Genomic DNA, 17,691 nt, shown 5'->3' on the forward strand with positions numbered 1-17,691 from the left:
TATCCTGCTGGCACATCCAACACGACTGGAGGCCCTCAGGACAGGAAAGAGCCGTTCTCCGTCCCTGCCACAATGCATTTTGCTCCCGTTATGCCCATTAAAGCCTTAGGGCTGAGCCTGAGCTCGGGGCTGCTGGGACACAGAAGGGAAGGGGGACACTGGTGACCGTGGCACATGAGGCACAGCCTGGGGGGGCTGGGGGGCCACGGGGAAGCTATGCCCCCCACTGCAGCCCAGGCCGCGGGGCTCCGTGCTGGGGCGTGTGAGGAGCTGCGGGTGCCCAGCAGGGACACAGCAGCTCCCAGCTGGTTACAGACCCCAGCTCCTCGGCTGCATCCCCCCTTTGGGGGTTTCCAGCAGCAGCTCAGCTATTCCTCAGCTTCCAGTCCCTTAGATCCGTCCCTGTGCTCGTGCTGCTGGTGTGGGCTGGTCCCTGCTCCTGTCCCAGGCTGGTTGTGGCCTCCAGCACACCCTCCCCCTCATCTAAAGCCAGGGGCAGGGACACCTTCCACCACAGCAGGTTGCTCCAAGGCCCATGAGCACTGCCAGGGATGGGGCAGCCCCAGCTTCTCTCTTCAACCCCTTGCAGTGTCCCACCACCCTCACAGGAAAGAACTTCCCAAGAGCTCATCTCAATCTCCCCTCTGGCAGGTTAAAGCCATTCCCCTTGGCCTGTCCCTGCATCCCTTCTCCAAAGCCCCTCTCCAGGTTTCTTGCCCCCCATCCCTCCCTGCAATAACCACGCTCCTCCTTACCCCCCTCCCAAAACGCCCCCGATGCTGGAGGCATTTGTGCCCCGTCCCCGCGGAGAGCCTGGCTCTGGCAGTGAGGATTTGATCCAGATCCATCCGAATCCAGCCCCGAGGAGCCCGTGACTCAGATGTTCCAGCCTGCGCCGCGGTCGCCATCGGGGGGGCGAGCGATCCCGAATCCCACGTGAATCCCTGCGGAGGGCAGCGGGGATTTGGGCAGCTCCTCGTAGCCCCCCCATTAGCCACAGTTGCCTGTCACCGCTTGGACCCAGCGGCTCCAACACGGGAACCCCATTCCCAAGGGAGCTCCCCAGGAGTGTGGGCACACCGGGGGAGGCTTCTCCCTCCCGTTGCTGCCGGTTGGGAGCCGAGGCGAGGGGGGACCCCCCCATCCTGCCGCTGTCCCCCCCTCCCCGGCGCAGTGCTGCAGCACATCCCTCCCTGCCGCCTCCCTCCCTTCCCTGGGCTCTCGCAATGGACTCTCCCAGCGTTCGGAGGCTGCGGCGTTAACACGGGACCCGGGAGCTGTTTCCTTGCTGGATCCCTCTTGGAGCAGCTTTTCCTTCCTCTGCCGGAGCATCCTTCCTCTGCCGGAGCATCCTTCCTTTGCCAGAGCATCCTTCCTCCTCCTGGAGCATCCTTCCTTGCAGCACAGGAGGCAGCAGCCGGAAGAAGGGCTGGAGCAGAGACAGGTAAGGAGAGAAAGAAATTCCCTTTAGCAGGCAGATCCCCCTCCTCTTCCCATTGCTTTTCATTAGCATCCTGGGAGCCGGCATCTGATGGACCAGGGCTTCAGCTTCTCCTTCCCACTTGCTGTGGCCATTTTGTCCTGGAAAACCTTGCCTCAAGCCTTGCTCATGTCTTTTTCCATGCGTGTTGAACAGCCTCTCCTTAGCCCTTTCCGCGCCACTGGAGGGCCGGGAATCGCTGCTGATGGGGATAGGGATTTCAGGGCAGGGATGGATGTTCAGTGTGGTGGCCTTGGGGAGTCAATCCTGGGGGGGGTGTTGGGAGATGACCTTGGACATGGGTGATTTAAAACTCTTCTCCCTTGTCGCCATGTTCTGGGAAAGGCTGTGGAGGGGGGGCACGGAGCCCAACGTAGGACCCCCCCTGGGGGGGTTCGGTGCATCCATAGGATGCTCCGGATGGATGCGTGGTCCAGAGTCCCATAACCTTGGCTCAGGCCGGTGGTGACTGTTCCAGCTCTGCCCAGCACGGGGCCGAGCTGTGACCTTGCTCCCTGGTCCATCCTCTTCCTCATTGGGTATCCGGCCTCTCTCCGCTCCCCTCTTCCTTTTGCCGGCTCCTTACGCATCCCAATCCATAGACCAGCATCGGGAGGCACCGCAGGGACCCGCAAATGGGATGGAGCAAAATGACCTTGGCCATCAACCACCTCCTTCCAGGGGCCTTGGGGGTCAATGGGTTGAACCCGAGGAGGAGATCCGGGATGGGGACAGGGACTCCCTGGGATGTGCACAGGGAAAGGGCTGCCCCCAGCCAGCCGGAGGGGAGAGGGCAGGGGGTGATTGATGCTTTGATGCTGCTCCAAAGCAGCTGCAGGGCTCCATTGAGGAGCCGGGGCCGGGCCGGGCCGGGCCGTGCCGCAGCACCGGCCCCGGGTGCGCAGAGCCGCTGGGGGCTCCCATCCGGGCTAATTATAGCCATGGATTTACCTTGCTCCGGGAGGGAAGGACGCGCGGTGCCGGCTGCGTCCCTCTGCCCTATGGCTCAGCTCCTGCCGGTCCCCACAGCCGGGGGTGTCAGGGGGCGATGCTCTGCCTGCCCTTGGCCTTGGAGGGCTGGGAATAGGGTGCAGAGCACCAGGATAAAGCCTCTGGGATGTATCCGGATGGCCCTTTTCCTCCCCAGAGGTGCTCAGGGTGCCCCCAGCTCTGCCCTGGGGCACCTGGTTCAGCTGCTACTGACACCAGCATCTCCCCAGATGCAATCTGCAGCCAAATCCCTTCTGGAAGCCTCCCCATGGCACCCACTCTGCCACCACAGGGGATCCCCGGCGTGGCTCAGAGCTTGGGGGTCACACAGAGCTCCCCGGAGGTGTCCCCGAAGGTGTCCCTGCCCATGGCAGGGGCTGGAGCTGTGTGAGCTTTAGGGTCCCTTCCAACCCAAACCATTCCATGGTTCTGTGAAACAAGCGCCGTAGCTTGTGCTCAGCCGCGTTATCAGACATTGGAGAATCCACCTTGGTCAATGGGTGTCTAAATCCTGCTGAATGTGGGCATCCCCCTGAGAGCTTTGATCCTCCAAGCAAGGGGAGAGGGCACAGAGATGGTGCCCCCCAGCCCCATCTCTTCCCATTCCAAAATCCTCCCATTCCCGTCCCAGATGAGGGGTGCTCGTGGGGGGAGCTCGGAGCGGCACAAACCCTGGGATGAGGTGGGATGCGGGACCATTCCCACCCTATCCCATCCCCTGCTTGTGTCCAGGCTCCCCAGGTCAGCCGGTGCCACACGGATGGGTAGCGCTGTCCCCCGTCTCCCCGCATCCCACCGCGGTCCCCAGGCGTGAGGACACAGACACAGAGACACCCCCCCTTTACATTCCCCATCGCATCCCGGTGTCCCGGCTCATCCCAGCACCATGGATGAGAGCTTCCGGGACCGGACGGCGTTCATCCGGGGCGCCAAGGACATCGCCAAGGAGGTGAAGAAACACGCGGCCAAGAAGGTGAGCAAGGGCATGGACCGCGTGCAGGACGAGTACACCAAGCGCTCCTACTCCCGCTTCGAGGAGGAGGAGGACGACGAGGACTACGCGCCGCAGGACGGCTACTACCGGGGGGGCGAGGGCGCCAACGAGGAGGAGGGAGCCTCCAGCGATGCCACCGAGGGGCATGATGAGGAGGACGAGATCTACGAGGGCGAGTACCAGGGCATCCCGCGGCGCGACTCGGGGCAAGGCGAGCGGCTGGGCGCCGAGGCGGGCGCCGCTGCCTTCGATGACAGCGAGGGGCAGCGGAGGAAGGACAAGGAGGAGCTGGCGCAACAGTACGAGCTCATCCTGCAGGAGTGCGGCCACGGCCGCTTCCAGTGGACCCTCTACTTCGTCCTGGGCCTGGCCCTCATGGCCGATGGGGTGGAGGTGTTCGTGGTGGGCTTCGTCCTGCCCAGCGCCGAGAAGGATATGTGCCTCTCTGACTCCAACAAGGGCATGCTGGGTGAGGTGGGGGGCTTGGGTGTGGGGGACATGGGATATAGAGGGGTAAGGGGATATGGGGGGTACATGTGATACGGGGGACATGGGATATGGGGGTACGTGGGGTATAGAGGGGTACATGGTATATGGGGGACATGGGATATGAGGGTACATGGGATATAGAGGGGCACATGGGATATGGGGGGTACATGAGATATATGGGGGTACGTGGGATATGGAGGGCACATGAGATATGGAGAGACATGGGATATGGAGGGGGACATGGCATATAGAGGAGTACATGGGACATGGGGGAGGACATGGGGGGGACATGGGGATGCTGGGAGGTGGGTCCATGTGGGGCTCAGAGCAGCACAGGAGGGCACAGGGACAGTGAGGATGAGGCCAATGGGGACGCAGGAGATGTGGGGCACAGCGGGGATGCAGAAGACACAACGAGGGGGTCACTTCCCCCTTCTCCATGGTGCCCCATGGCCACAGCAGAGCAGGGGGGACAACCCAAGTGCCCCCCCCAGCACACGGGGCCGGTGCCCACCTCCGCCGGGTGCCTCAGTCCCTGTGTACCCCCCCAGCACTGATGTCTCTGTGTGTGTCTGTCCCCCCCCAGGGCTCATCGTGTACCTGGGCATGATGGTGGGCGCGTTCCTGTGGGGCGGGCTGGCGGACCGCCTGGGCCGGAGGCAGTGCCTCCTCATCTCCCTCTCCGTCAACAGCGTCTTCGCCTTCTTCTCCTCCTTCGTCCAAGGCTACGGCACCTTCCTCTTCTGCCGCCTCCTCTCAGGCATGGGGTAAGGGGGGTGCACCCGAACCTGTCGCCATTGAACCCCTGCTTTGCTGGGGTGCAGGGTGACATGTGCTGTCCTTCACCCCCTTCCCCAGCATTGGGGGCTCCATCCCCATCGTCTTCTCCTACTTCTCGGAGTTCCTGGCGCAGGAGAAGCGCGGGGAGCACCTGAGCTGGCTCTGCATGTTCTGGATGATCGGGGGCATCTACGCCTCTGCCATGGCTTGGGCCATCATCCCCCACTATGGTAAATGCCGCCCCCAGCACCGGCCCATGCAGGCATTGTGGTGGGGCTCAGCACCAACCCAGTGTCCTGTCCCATTCCCATAGGATGGAGCTTCCAGATGGGCTCAGCCTATCAGTTCCACAGCTGGAGGGTCTTTGTCCTGGTCTGCGCCTTCCCCTCGGTGTTCGCCATCGGGGCGCTCACCACCATGCCCGAGAGCCCCCGCTTCTTTCTGGAGGTGAGGGGACCCCTGGAGGAGGTGGGACCCAAACAGGGACCCCTAAGTGGGTGATGGACATGAAGGGACCCCTGCAGGGACCCCCTAAGTGGGTGATGGAGATGGGAGGAGCTGGTCAGAGACCCTCAAGTGGGTGATGGGACCCCCAAGAGGGTGGTGAAGGAGGACCCCAGGGGTGAGCGTGGCACTGCCTTGCAGAACGGGAAGCACGATGAGGCCTGGATGGTGCTGAAGCAGGTCCATGACACCAACATGCGAGCCAAGGGCCACCCTGAGCGGGTCTTCTCGGTAAGGCCCCCCCCCATTGCTGCAGGAGGGGCTGTGCATTCCCACCTCCGGGAATCGCACTGGGGGGGGTGGAACTGAGGCCCGGGGCCGGAGCATCCCAGTGTCCCTGCACTGTGTCCCCACAGGTCACCCACATCAAGACTATCAAGCGGGAGGACGAGCTCATCGAGATCCAGGCGGACACAGGGACGTGGTACCGGCGCTGGCTCGTGCGGGTCCTCAACCTCTCGCAGCAGGTGAGGTCCTGGCACCCCCGTGTCCCCCTTTGCCACCCCATTGCCACCCCTTTGTCACCCCATTGTCACCCCATTGTCACCCTGTGTCCCCCCATCCTGCAGGTCTGGAGCAACTTCCAGCAGTGCTTCGCGCCCGAGTTCCGCCGCATCACCCTGATGATGATGGGAGTGTGGTTCACAATGTCCTTCAGGTGTGGGGAGCAGTGGGGTGGGAGGGGGTGGGAGGACTGGGATGGGTTGGGATGGGATGAATGGGATGAGATGGGATGGGCAGTGCTGGGATGGGATGGGCAGTGCTGGGATGGGATGGGCAGCACTGCGATGGGATGGGCAGCTCTGGGATGGGATGGGCATTGCTGGGATGGGATGGATGGGATGGGCACTGGGATGGGATGGGCAGTGCTGGGATGGGATGGGCGGCACTGGGATGGGATGGGCAGCGCTGGGATGGGATGGGCAGTGCTGGGATGGGATGGATGGGATGGGTGGCACTGGGATGGGATGGGCAGCGCTGGGATGGGATGGGCAGTGCTGGGATGGGATGGACGGCGCTGGGATGGGATGGGCAGCGCTGGGATGGGATGGGTGGGATGGGTGGCACTGGGATGGGATGGGCAGTGCTGGGATGGGATGGATGGGATGGGCAGCGCTGGGATGGGATGGGCAGCGCTGGGATGGGATGGGCAGTGCTGGGATGGGATGGATGGGATGAGATGGGATGGGCAGTGCTGGGATGGGATGAGCAGCACTGCGATGGGATGGGCAGCGCTGGGATGGGATGGATGGGATGGGCACTGGGATGGGATGGGCAGTGCTGGGATGGGATGGATGGCACTGGGATGGGGGTGGCACTAGGAGCACTGGGAACACTGGGAGCACAGGGCTGGGCTCACTCCTGTCTCCCGCAGTTACTACGGGCTGACCGTGTGGTTCCCGGACATGATCAAGCACCTGCAGAACATGGACTATGCCGCCCGCACCAAGCTCTTCACACGCGAGAGGCTGCGGCACTTCACCTTCAACTTCACCCTCGAGAACCAGATCCACCGCGGCGGAGAGTACTTCAACGACAAGTGTGTCCCAGGGGGCCCTGCCCACTGCTCCCGCCCCATCCCGGCCCATCCCGGCTCATCCCGCCCCATCCCGCCCCACCAGGTTCATCGGCCTGAAGATGAAGTCGGTGACGTTCGAGGACTCGCTCTTTGAGGAGTGTTACTTCGAGGACGTCACGTCCAGCAACACCTTCTTCAAGAACTGCACCTTCATCTCCACCGTGTTCTACAACACGGGTCAGCAGGGCCAGGGCTGGAGATGATGGGGGGGCCATCAAGATGGGCCCCAAAGGAGTGGAGATGGGATGGTTCCCAAAGTGGGGGGTGATGGAGATGGGGGTCAGGATGAGGATGGTCCCCAAAGGGATGGAGATGGGGGGACGCCACCAAAATGGACCCACTAAGATGGTCCCCAAAGCAGGGGGGTGATGGAGATGGGGGTCAGGGTGAGGATGGTCCTCAAAGGGGTGGAGATGGGATGGTCCCCAAAGTGGGGGGGGGGTGATGGAGATGGGGGTGACACCACCAAGATGGTCCCCAAAGGGATGGAGATGGGATGGTTCCCAAAAGGGGGGTGATGGAGATGGGTCTGACCCCACCAAACCTTCTTGGTGCCAACAGATCTCTTTGAGTACAAGTTCATCAACAGCCAGGTGGTGAACAGCACCTTCCTGCACAACAAGGAGGGCTGCCAGCTGGACTTCAGCGACGACAACAATGCCTACATGATCTACTTCGTCAGCTTCCTGGGCACCTTGGCCGTCCTGCCCGGGAACATCGTCTCTGCTCTCCTCATGGACAAGATCGGCCGCCTTCGCATGCTGGGTGGGTATCAAGGATGCTGAGATCCATAGATCCATGCAATGGGTTGGAAGGGACCTTGAAGCTCATCCAGTTCCAACCCAGGACACCTTCCACCAGAGCAGGTTGCTCCAAGCCTGATCCAGCACTTCCAGAGTTGCCCAGAGGATGGTGGATGCTCCAACCATGGAGACACCCCAACCTGCTCTAGTGGAAGGTGTCTCTGCCCAGGGCAGGTCTAGATGGTCTTGCAGGTTCCTTCCAACTCATCCGATGGGTCTATGCTCATGGTTTCCTATGGGTGAGGAGGATGCTCGTCCCCTTTGCCCCTTGTGACGTGTCCCGTGTCCCCTCCAGCTGGGTCCAGTGTCATGTCCTGCGTGAGCTGCTTCTTCCTGTCCTTCGGGAACAGCGAGTCGGCCATGATCGCACTGCTCTGCCTCTTCGGTGGCGTCAGCATCGCCTCCTGGAACGCCCTCGACGTGCTCACCGTGGAGCTCTACCCCTCCGACAAAAGGTGCAGGGCCTGTGGGTGCTGGGGGTGAGGGTTTGGGTGCTGGGGGCCTGGTTCTGGGCATAAGATTTTGGGTGTTGAGTGCCAGATGTTGCCATGCTGGGTGCCACATGTGCTGCTGGCTGCCAGATGTGTTGCTGGGTACCAGATGTGCTGCTGGCTGCCAGATGTGTTGCTGGGTACCAGATGTTGCCATGCTGGCTGCCACATCCGGGTACCACATTCTGGCTGCGTTGCCGGGTACCACTTCCCGGGTACACCCTGCCCAGCATGCTGGGTTTGGGGGGGGACCCAGCGGCTGCCCCTGGGCCCCCCCACCTCCATGGGTGCCCCCCCAACCCTCTGCCTCCCCGCAGGACGACAGCGTTTGGGTTCCTGAACGCTCTCTGCAAGCTGGCGGCCGTGCTGGGCATCAGCATCTTCACCTCCTTCGTGGGCATCACCAAGGCCGTGCCCATCCTCTTGGCCTCAGCCGCGCTCGCCCTCGGCAGCTCCTTGGCCCTCAAACTGCCCGAGACCCGGGGGCAAGTCCTGCAGTGATGGGGGGAGACCCCCCTAATTCTTCCCTTTATGCCCCCCTCCCCCCATTCCCAAATCCCAGCTCCCCTTCCGGGGGCATTAGTCTCGTTAGACACTGTGAAACGTCTTCTTGGAGCATTTGGGATCTTCATTTGCACTTGGACCCCCCCATATCCCTGACACCCCCCCCCCCCCAATTCCTCCCTTGGTGTCATCCCCTCTGTGAATAGCTGCTCGCTCCTGGGGGGGCCGGGGGGACCCCAACATCCCTGGGAGGAGGAGGAGGAGGAGAAGGAAGGCTCCGTGCCTCAGTTTCCCCATCTGGAAGGGCAGGGGAAGGGGTCTCCATCTGCACCCCCAAACCCAGGAGGATGGGGAATGGGGCGGGGGGGGCACAGCAATTTGGGGTGCACCACCCTTGGGGTGCACATCCCTTTGGGGTACATGGCAATTTGGGGTGCAGTGACATCCCCCCCAACTACAGCTGAGTTTGGGGGTGCAAGGGGGGGCAGCTGTGTTTTGGGGTACAGGGGGGTGGGAACCCCCAAAACTGCCTTTATTTAGTGACTTTGAGCTCGTTCTTAAAGGATGTTCCTACTTTGGGGTGCTGATGCCGATAGGGGGGGTGCACCCTGGACCCCTTTTCCCCCCTCCAGCACCCCTTTACCCTCCAGCCCAAAGCACAAAACCACCAGTGGTTTGCAAAGCACAAAGCACCCCCCCAAATAACGGGGTACGGGGGGGGTCCCTGTCACTGTGCCCCCCCCAGCAGAGGATGGGAAGTGTTGGTCTATGCAAAAGCACTTCGGAAGCCCCCCCCACCATGGGAAGCCCCCACTGTGTAGAGCAGCCCCACCCCCAAGCGATCGTGTGCTTCATCTCCTCCTCCTCCTCCTTCCCCCCCATCCTTCGGTGTAGCTGGTCCTGGGGGGGTCCGACCCCCCCAAGTTCTGTCCGTTCGCAGTTGTGCTGTGCTGTAGTTTTTAGATGTTTGTAAATTAATTAAAACGACAGAAAACCAATGAAAAAGAGCCCAAAATGACCCAAAACCAACCCAAAATGACCCCAAGTCCCTTCCAAAATAACCCAAACCCCCCAAAACGACCCAAATCCCCCCCAAAATCCACCAAATCACTCCTAAAGTCCCTCCCAAAAGACCCCAAATCCTTCCCAGAATGACCCAAAAGTCCCCGAATCCCTCCCAAAAGACCCCAAATGACCCAAAAGTCCCCAAATCTCTCCCAAATGACCCCAAATCCCCCCAAACGACCCCCAATCCCCCATGGAACACTTCTCCACCTGCCACTTCTCAGTTGCTCCCATGGGAGAGTTTATTTTCGGGGGGTGGGCTGCACCCCCCATGCCCAATCTCTTTAATAGGGCTGGGGGGGGGACGACGACATGGGGACATCCCCAAAATCCCCCCCCCAAGCGTGTGCTGCGTCCCACGGCGTAGCTGGGTTCGATGTATGGGGGGGGTCCCCCTTAAGACGTGGGCTCCATCCTGGTGTCACCATTGGGGGGGGGGGCGCAGAGGGGCCCCCCATTAGGGCTCCCCGGCGCCGTCCCCGCGCTGCTCGTGCTTGGACCCGCCCATGCAGGGGGGCCGGGGGGGCACGTTGGGGTCGCTCTCCCATTGCTGCGGGGTGCGGGCCACGATGGCGAGCGCGTGGAGCGGCCCCGCCAGCTCGGCGCTGAGCGCGGCGTGCACCAGGCGGTGGCGCTGCAGCGGCGGCAGCCCCTCGAACCGCCCGCTCACCACCACCACGGCCAGGTGCGTGCCCGCGCCCGCGGCGCCGCCGTGCCGGGGGCTCTCGTCCAGCACCTGCAGGTGCGTGGGCTCCAGCGCGGCCGCCAGCTTGGAGCGGACGGTGCGGGCCACGGGGCCGTCAGCCATGGCCCCCCCCGCCGCCAGCAGCGCGCCCCGCATCCGACAGCGCCTGCAACCGACAGGAAAAGGGGGGGGGGGCTGCAGGGCCAGACCCCGCCGATAACATTGATGGGGGGTGGGGGGGTGAGGTTGGGAGGGAGGGGGCTGTGCAGGATCAGACCCCAGTTATGGGAGGGAAGGAGAGGGGGTTGCATGGGGGGGGGGTGACGATCAGACCCCAGTAATGGGGGGAGAGCAGGAGAGGAGGATGGGGGGGTGCTGGGGGGATGAATCTGGGGGGCCCTGCAGGATCAGACCCCAGTTATGGGAGGGAAGGAGAGGGGGTTGCATGGGGGGGGGGATGCAGGACCAGACCCCTCTGATGGGGGTGGCAGGGGGGGGTTATATGAAGGGGGTGAGTTTGGGGGGTGAGGATCAGACCCCAGTAATGGGGGAAGGGGGGGGGGGATTGTAAGGGGGGAGATTGTGACTTTGGGGGGGGGGAGCTGCAGAACCAGACCCCACAACTTGGGGGGGAGGGGGCAGGAGGGGGCGCGGGGCGGTGCAAGGACCGGCTTTCGGGGGGGGGGGGGCAGCCCCAGACCCCCCCAGAGAGGAGAGGGGGAGCGGGGTAAGATGAGCTTGACCCCCCCAAACCCCATTTACCCGACATGGTGCCCTCCAAATAACCCCCCACACATATGGTGCCCCCCAACCCCCCCCTCCGGCCCTCACCACGGACGGGTCCGGCTCCGCTGCGCCGCTGAGCACGCTGGGAAATGGAGTCACCGCGCCCCGCCCCCGTCACGAGACCGCGGCAGAACTACAGCTCCCAGGAGGCTTTGCGCCCGGCTCCCAAACCCCACCCCGTTTCCAGCGGGACACACCTTCCCCTCGTCAGCCCCGCCCTTCTGCCCTCTGATTGGCGGAGAGCCTCCCTCGGCTCGCCCCCTCATGCCCTAATATGGCGCGGAGCGTTGAATGAGGGCGGGGCGCGGGTGTTGCGGGACGGGGACGGGGACGGGGACGGGGACGGGGACGGGGACGGGGACCTCGGCCTCCCTCGTTCCCCGCTTCTGTCCTCCCCCCGGGCGGCCGGACCCTCCCCTCGGCCCCGAATGAACTTTCCTCTTCCTCTGCCTCCTCCTCCTCCGCCCGCAGTCCCTGCCCGTCCCTGCCCGTCCCCGCCACCGCCTTCCCCGTCCGTCTCCCGGGGATCCTGCCCAGCCCGCGGCTCCCCGCTCCATTCCCGGACTTCCCTCTCTAGACTGGGGTTCTTTTCCCACCCTTCTGCATCCCGGGGCTCCTTCCTGGATCCCTCTCTCCATCCCTGGTCCTCCTCTCCATCCTTGGATCCCTTTCTCCATCCCGGGGCTCCTCCTTGAATCCCGGATCAGTCTCTCCATACCCGAACCCCATTTTCCATCTCCGGATCCCACCTCCATCCCGGACCCCCTTCTCCATCCCCGGCTCCGCCCGCTCCACTCCGGACCTCTTCCTCCATCCCGAGGCTCCTCAACTGCGTCCTGCTTCCCCTCCATCCCAGCTTCCACTTCTCCATCCCCTGCACATCCCGGGGCTCCCGTCTCCCCGTCGGGGCTCCTCCCGTCCCCCAGCATGGCTTTGGCGGCGGGGCCGTGGCCGGAGCCTCCTCTTTCTCCCGATCCCCCCGTTCCCCCTCCTCCTGCCCCCGGCGGCGGCGCGGGGCGGGCGGCGGGGCCGTGCCGGGTGTGCGGGGACCGGGCGAGCGGGAAGCATTACGGGCAGGTGACCTGCGAGGGCTGCAAGAGCTTCTTCAAGCGCTCGGTCCGGCGCAACCTCGCCTACAGCTGCCGGGGGGGCCGGGACTGCCCCGTGGACCAGCCCCACCGCAACCAGTGCCAGTACTGCCGGCTCCGCAAGTGCCTCCGCGTGGGGATGCGGCGGGAAGGTGGGGGGACGGGCGGGGAGAGGGGTCGGGATGCGACGGGAGAGGGAGAAGGGATGGGAAAGGTGAAGGGATGGAGAAGGAAAGGGGATGGAGGAGAAGGGACGGGAAAGGAGAGAGGGTGGAAAAGAGGGAAAGGGGATGGAAAAGGAGGAGAAGGGATGGAAAAGGAGGAGAGATGCAAAAGGAAAGGGTGGAAAAGAAGGGGAGAGGGTAGAAAAGGGGGAGAGGGTGGAAAAGGAGAAGGGATAGAGAGAGGATGGAAAAGTAGGAGAAGGGATGGAAAAGGAGAGAGGGTGAAAAGGAGAGGGTGGAAAAGAGGGAGAAGGGATGGAAAAGAAGGCTGGAGCATGGAAAAGAAGAGAGGGTGGAAAAGCAGTGGGGAGGGAGGAAAAGTAGGAGTGGGGATGGGAAAAGAGAAGAAGGGATGGAAAAGATAAAGGGATGAAAAGGAGTGGGTGCAAGAGGAGGATAGAGGGTGAAAAAGAGGGAGAGAGGGATAGAAAGGGAAAAGGGATGGAAAGGAGAGGGGATGCAAAGAGAGGGTGGGAAAGCCAGTGGAGAGGGGAGGTAAAACCAAGGGAGAGGCTGGAAAATGCCGGGACAGCGGGAGAGGGGAAGGTGGGAAAGAGCCGGAGGGAGGAAAAGAATGTGAGGAAAGGGGAAAGGGAGGAAAAACGAGGAGGAAAAAGAGGGAGAGGGGGAAGGAGAGGCGAGGGACCGAGTGCGAATGGTGCGGACAAAAGAGGAAGAGCAAAGTGGGAGCGGGAGAGCTGGAAAGAGGAAGGAAAAGGGGAGAGAAAGGAAAAGCGGGTGGGAAAGGGCAGGTGGGGAAGGAAAGAGAAAGGGAAAGGGGAAAGGGAAAGGGAAAGGGGAAAAAGAGGGAAAGCTCATCTCCTTCTTCTCTTTCATTCCTCCTCCATTCTTTTCCCTCCCTTCCTCCATCCCTCAGCCCCATCATTTTGGGGAGAGCGCCCCAAATCCAGGGATCCATCCCCGAATCCCCCCTGGCCTGGCTCCATCCTCCTGCTTTAGTTTTTGGCTTTTCCCATGGGAAAGGCTCTGCCGCGGGAGCCCGGCTTTTATCCCACTGAATTATATCCTCCTATAAACTCCTCTTTTCGCCTTGAAATCGCTTTTGGCCTCAGCTTAGGCTCGGGTTTTAGCTCCGGTCTATGCCAAGATGGGGCCAATTGACTTTTCCTCTCCATTAAATGTTAAAAAACTCGGGAACAATACAGATAATTCTTTAAAAGATTAAGAATTCCACTTTTTGGGAACAGTATCCGGTAAATCTGACCTAAATTAGACCAAATACTTCACATAAAACCCCATTTCAAGCTCCCAGCGACATGCCTGTGCCTCCAACCAGCCCCAGCACCGCATTTGGGGTTGATTTGATTGCGGTTTTAGCCCCAAAAGTCGGTTTTGGGGAGGTTTAAGCCCCAAATGGGGCATCGGGGCATCCTCAGCACCAAATCTCTGCCTCTGCACCATCCTCCCTGCTTGAATAAGGACCTGGGGGGGGGTCCTGGTTTCTATTCAAGGTGCTTCTTTATACACTTAGTGTTTATAAAGGATTATAACAAGGGCTTAGGCTGCACTTAGCTGCTTGAAGCAGGGATTTATCCTGCGTCGGTGCCGACGGCATCCAGAAAATCGCCTTTTTTAGTATCCAAACCCAAAGAAAAAGGGCGAAAAATTGACAAGTTGCTTTTCCTAGCAATAAAAAAATTATAGCAAATAGATCAGAACCATTGGGATAAAGGGGAAAATCCCGGTGGGAGGAGGGGAAGGGCCATCCTGGCTTGCACAAATACATGGGATTTAGGTGGGAGCAGCTCAGGGATCAGGTCAGCTCAAGCCTAACCCTCAATTCTCCCTGTTTCTCCCCAAAAAGGCCAGTTGGATAGCTGGGAGGGGTTGGATTTTGGGAGCAAGACCCCCTCATAGCAAACCTCTGCCTGCTTGGTGCAACCGGAGCCAGGGATCAAATCCCAGGGATAAAAAACCCCAATCCAGGCGAATTCCCCGAAGGTTTTGGGCTCAGATTTGGGCTTTGGGAGTTTATTTTGTTGTTGTTTTCATCTTTAATTCAGAATTGCCACAAGCAGCTGGTTCCCGCTGGGATCCGATAGGATGGGACCCGGCACGGCATTATTCCCGAGGCAGGGTTCCCCATTCCCTGTGCTCCTCTTGGCTTTGTTTTTGGGGGGCTCCCAGTTGTCCCCAGATAAAGCTGCTGGGAAAATGCTGTGTGTGCCCACCTTAAACCTTCCCCGTTCCCTTCACTGGGGCTGGCCGCTCCGTGCCTCAGTTTCCACACCCTCCCAGGGGTGCTCCAAACCCACCGGTTCATGTTCATCATGATTCCCCTTATCCCGGTGTTCCCAGCTGGGAATCGGTGTTGAATCTGGCACCAAAACCAGCACTGAAAGCTCAGGAGCAGTGTGCTGCTTTGGGGGGTCAGGGTGATGTAAAAGGGGTTCGGGGTGATGCAAAGGGGTTTGGGGCTGATTCAGAGGGGGTTTGGGGTGTTGCAAAGGGGGTTTAGGGGTTCTTGGTGCAAAGGGCGGGGTGAGGAGAGGGTGTTGCTGAGCAAAGGGAGCATTTGGGGGGGGTCTGGGGCTGCACGTCGAGGGCTGGGTGAGAGCAGCCCCTGACCCCCCGATTCCAGGAGATCCCAGCCCTGGAGGAGCCCCATTCCCTGGGGACACCCATTCCCGAGTCCGACCACTGGTGGCACTGGGACCATCACACTGCATTAGGCGAAGCCAGGCTCAGAGCTGAGGAGGAGGAGGAGGAAGAGAAGGAGGCTGGACCCCCCCTTCCCACAAAGAAAACCAACAACAGTCCAATTTGGGGGGAGGTTAACCCCAAAGTGGGACATCTCGAGGGATGGGACCTGGAGAGAAGCTCTTTCTCCTCCCCCCTGTTCTCCCCAGCATCTCTTTGGGATCCATCATTAGCACCAGCAAGAAGGGGGGGGGACCCCAAATGTGATGTGCCTGTGGGAGCTGGTGGAGCAAGTGCATCACATGGTCTTGGGGGGGTTGTCCGCATCCTGGGTGGCACATCCCCTGCTCTAACACAGGTGGAAGGACCCCAAGGGGCCCTTCAGCTCCCACCCTGCACCCTGGGTGGACACAGGGACACGCAGGGGTGGTGGCACAGGGGAGTGCTGACCTCCTGCTTTCCTCCACAGCGGTGCAGCGGGGCCGCATGGCTCAAGGTCCCCCTAGCCCTGGGCAGTGCCCTGCGGTCCCCGGGGACCCCTACAGTGGCCACGGCTACTTGAGTGGCTTCATCTCGGTGCTTCTCCGCGCCGAACCGTACCCGCCAGCTCGCTACGGCACCCAAGTCCTGCACCCCGGTGTCATGGTGGGCATCGAAAGCATCTGCGAGCTGGCAGCGCGCCTCCTGTTCAGCGCCGTGGAGTGGGCCAAGGGCATCATCCCCTTCTTCCCAGAGCTGCCGCTCTCAGACCAAGTGGCGCTGCTGCGGCTGGGCTGGAGCGAGCTCTTCGTGCTGAACGCGGCGCAGGCGGCACTGCCGGTGCACGCCGCACCGGTGCTGGCGGCCGCTGGACTCCACGCCACTCCCATGGCTGCTGACCGCGTGGTGGCCTTCATGGACCACGTCCGGCTCTTCCAGGAGCAGGTCGAGAAGCTGAAGGTGCTGCAGGTCGATGCTGCTGAGTTCGCCTGCCTCAAGGCTGTGGCCCTCTTCAGCCCCGGTGAGGGAGCTTAAAGGGGGCGTGGTTGTGGGTGGGGCTTGGTGGGGTGGGGTCCGAAGAGGGTGGGTGCTTGGGTCCAATGGGTGTCAGTGGGTGTGCAGGGAATGAATGGGCTTGGGATGGGTGGGCGTGGGAAAAGGGGGAGTGGCTAAAGAGGGTGGGGCTTAACTGGGTGGGGTTCAAAGGGGTGGGGCTTAATGGGAGGTGGGAAGTGGGGGCAGGCATCAATGGGTGCTCAAGGGATGAATGGGCTGGGGATGGGTGGGTGTGACTAACCAGGGCGTGGCTTAAAGGGTGGGGTTAAAGGGGTGGAGCCTAATGGGGTGGGGCTCCAAGGAGGGTGGAGCTTAATGCCCACCCACCAAGCGGGTGGGCATAAATGAGTGTATAGGGAATGAATGGGGTGGGGATGGGTGGGTGCGGCTCTATGGGGCGTGGTTAAATGGGGTGGAGCTTAATGATGGGGAGGTTAAAGGGGGGGCTCAAAGGAAGGTGGAGCTTAATGGGGTGGGTTCCCAATGGGAATGAATGGGCAGGGTTTAACGGGGGGGGGGTGCTCAGTGGGGCCGTGCCTCAGTTTCCCCTGCGCAGATGCGGCGGGGCTGTCACAGCCGGGGCGCGTGGCCGGGCTGCAGGAGAAAGCGCAGTGTGCGCTGCAGGAGCACGTGTGGCGGCAGCACCCGGCGCAGCCCGGCCGCTTTGGGCGCCTGCTCCTGCGCCTGCCCGCCCTGCGCAGCGTCCCCGCACCCGGCATCCAGCAACTCTTCTTCAGCCGCCTGGTTGGGGAGACCCCCATCGAGACCCTCATCCGTGACATGGTGCTGGCCGGTGCCACCCTCAACTGGCCCTATGGACCCATGCAGTGACCCCAGCACTGCCTTGGGATGGGGAGCCCGAAGACGGGGACACCAAGGTTGGGATCTCAAAGATGGGGACAGCAAGGATGGGCAACACCAAGGTTGGGACCTCAAGGATGGGAGCTCAAAGGTGAGGACACCAAAGATTGGACCCCAGCAGTGGGAATCCAAAAATGGGGACACCAAGGTTGGAACCTCAACAACAGATGCCAAAGATGGAACACCGAGGACTGAACCCCAACGATGGGAATACAAAAATGGGGACACCAAGGTTGGGACCTCAATGATGGGATCCCAAAGATGGAGACACCAAGGACTGGACCTCAGCGATGGGACCCCAACGTGGGGCCACAAAGGATGGGATCCCAAACATGGAACCCCAACAATGAACCCCAAGGAGGGGCCCCATGAACAGGGGTGCTGGGGGGGGTGTTCCCCTTATTTAAGGTTGGGGGGGGCTGAACCTCGAGCTGGGGATGTGGCCTCAGGGGCTGCTTATAGAGCGAGCGAAGAAATGAAGCCTCCCATTGGCTGCCCACGGGGGGGCGTGTCCAGCGCACGTGTGTGTCCATCGGGCTGGTCCCCCCCAAGCATCGGGGGCTCCTCCCGGGGTCCTGATGGAGCGTTTTGAGTGTGAGATCCCATCGGTTCCACTTGAAATTAATTGTAATTTTGATTTCTTCATTTATCTGTATTTTTTTTAATTTTTAC

At 61.6% G+C, this 17,691-nt stretch overlaps 3 protein-coding genes across 3 annotated transcripts; 2 read left to right on the forward strand and 1 right to left on the reverse strand.

Moving 5' to 3' along the window:
- Positions 1-741: 741 nt before the first annotated feature.
- On the forward strand, positions 742-9,619 carry SV2A (synaptic vesicle glycoprotein 2A). The gene is made up of 13 exons (XM_030473940.2): positions 742-1,444; positions 3,203-3,933; positions 4,540-4,720; positions 4,812-4,963; positions 5,047-5,180; positions 5,379-5,468; positions 5,594-5,704; positions 5,807-5,895; positions 6,613-6,777; positions 6,860-6,993; positions 7,378-7,581; positions 7,915-8,074; positions 8,428-9,619. Exons 2-13 carry the CDS (start codon positions 3,357-3,359, stop codon positions 8,609-8,611), a joined length of 2,181 nt encoding a protein of 726 aa, XP_030329800.1. The 5' UTR covers positions 742-1,444; positions 3,203-3,356; the 3' UTR covers positions 8,612-9,619.
- A 274-nt stretch (positions 9,620-9,893) lies between these two features.
- Positions 9,894-11,294, reverse strand: BOLA1 (bolA family member 1). Its single transcript, XM_030474066.1, has 2 exons — positions 11,196-11,294; positions 9,894-10,530 (listed from the first exon to the last, which is right to left on the reverse strand). The coding sequence occupies exon 2, from the start codon at positions 10,518-10,520 to the stop codon at positions 10,137-10,139; it is 384 nt and encodes a 127-aa protein (XP_030329926.1). The 5' UTR covers positions 10,521-10,530; positions 11,196-11,294; the 3' UTR covers positions 9,894-10,136.
- Positions 11,240-17,341, forward strand: LOC115602537 (nuclear receptor subfamily 2 group F member 1-B-like). Its single transcript, XM_030473718.1, is given in 5 exon segments — positions 11,240-11,661; positions 12,182-12,390; positions 13,935-13,955; positions 15,593-16,123; positions 16,715-17,341. Coding segments are annotated over 5 exon segments (1,458 nt in total). The 3' UTR covers positions 16,990-17,341.
- Positions 17,342-17,691: the final 350 nt, after the last annotated feature.

Source organism: Strigops habroptila, chromosome 22 (genome assembly GCF_004027225.2).
Source record: "Strigops habroptila isolate Jane chromosome 22, bStrHab1.2.pri, whole genome shotgun sequence".
Lineage (NCBI taxonomy): Eukaryota > Metazoa > Chordata > Aves > Psittaciformes > Psittacidae > Strigops > Strigops habroptila.

What these genes read in the sequence shown, in the direction of transcription:
- SV2A (XM_030473940.2), top strand. Translation starts at nt 3,357, where the DNA reads ATGGATGAGAGCTTCCGGGACCGGACGGCGTTCATCCGGGGCGCCAAG. An exon ending in CTCCAACAAGGGCATGCTGG is followed by an intron (nt 3,934 to 4,539) that starts GTGAGGTGGGGG and finishes GTCCCCCCCCAG; the next exon opens with GGCTCATCGTGTACCTGGGC. An exon ending in GCCCCCGCTTCTTTCTGGAG is followed by an intron (nt 5,181 to 5,378) that starts GTGAGGGGACCC and finishes ACTGCCTTGCAG; the next exon opens with AACGGGAAGCACGATGAGGC.
- BOLA1 (XM_030474066.1), bottom strand. Translation starts at nt 10,520, where the DNA reads ATGCGGGGCGCGCTGCTGGCGGCGGGGGGGGCCATGGCTGACGGCCCC.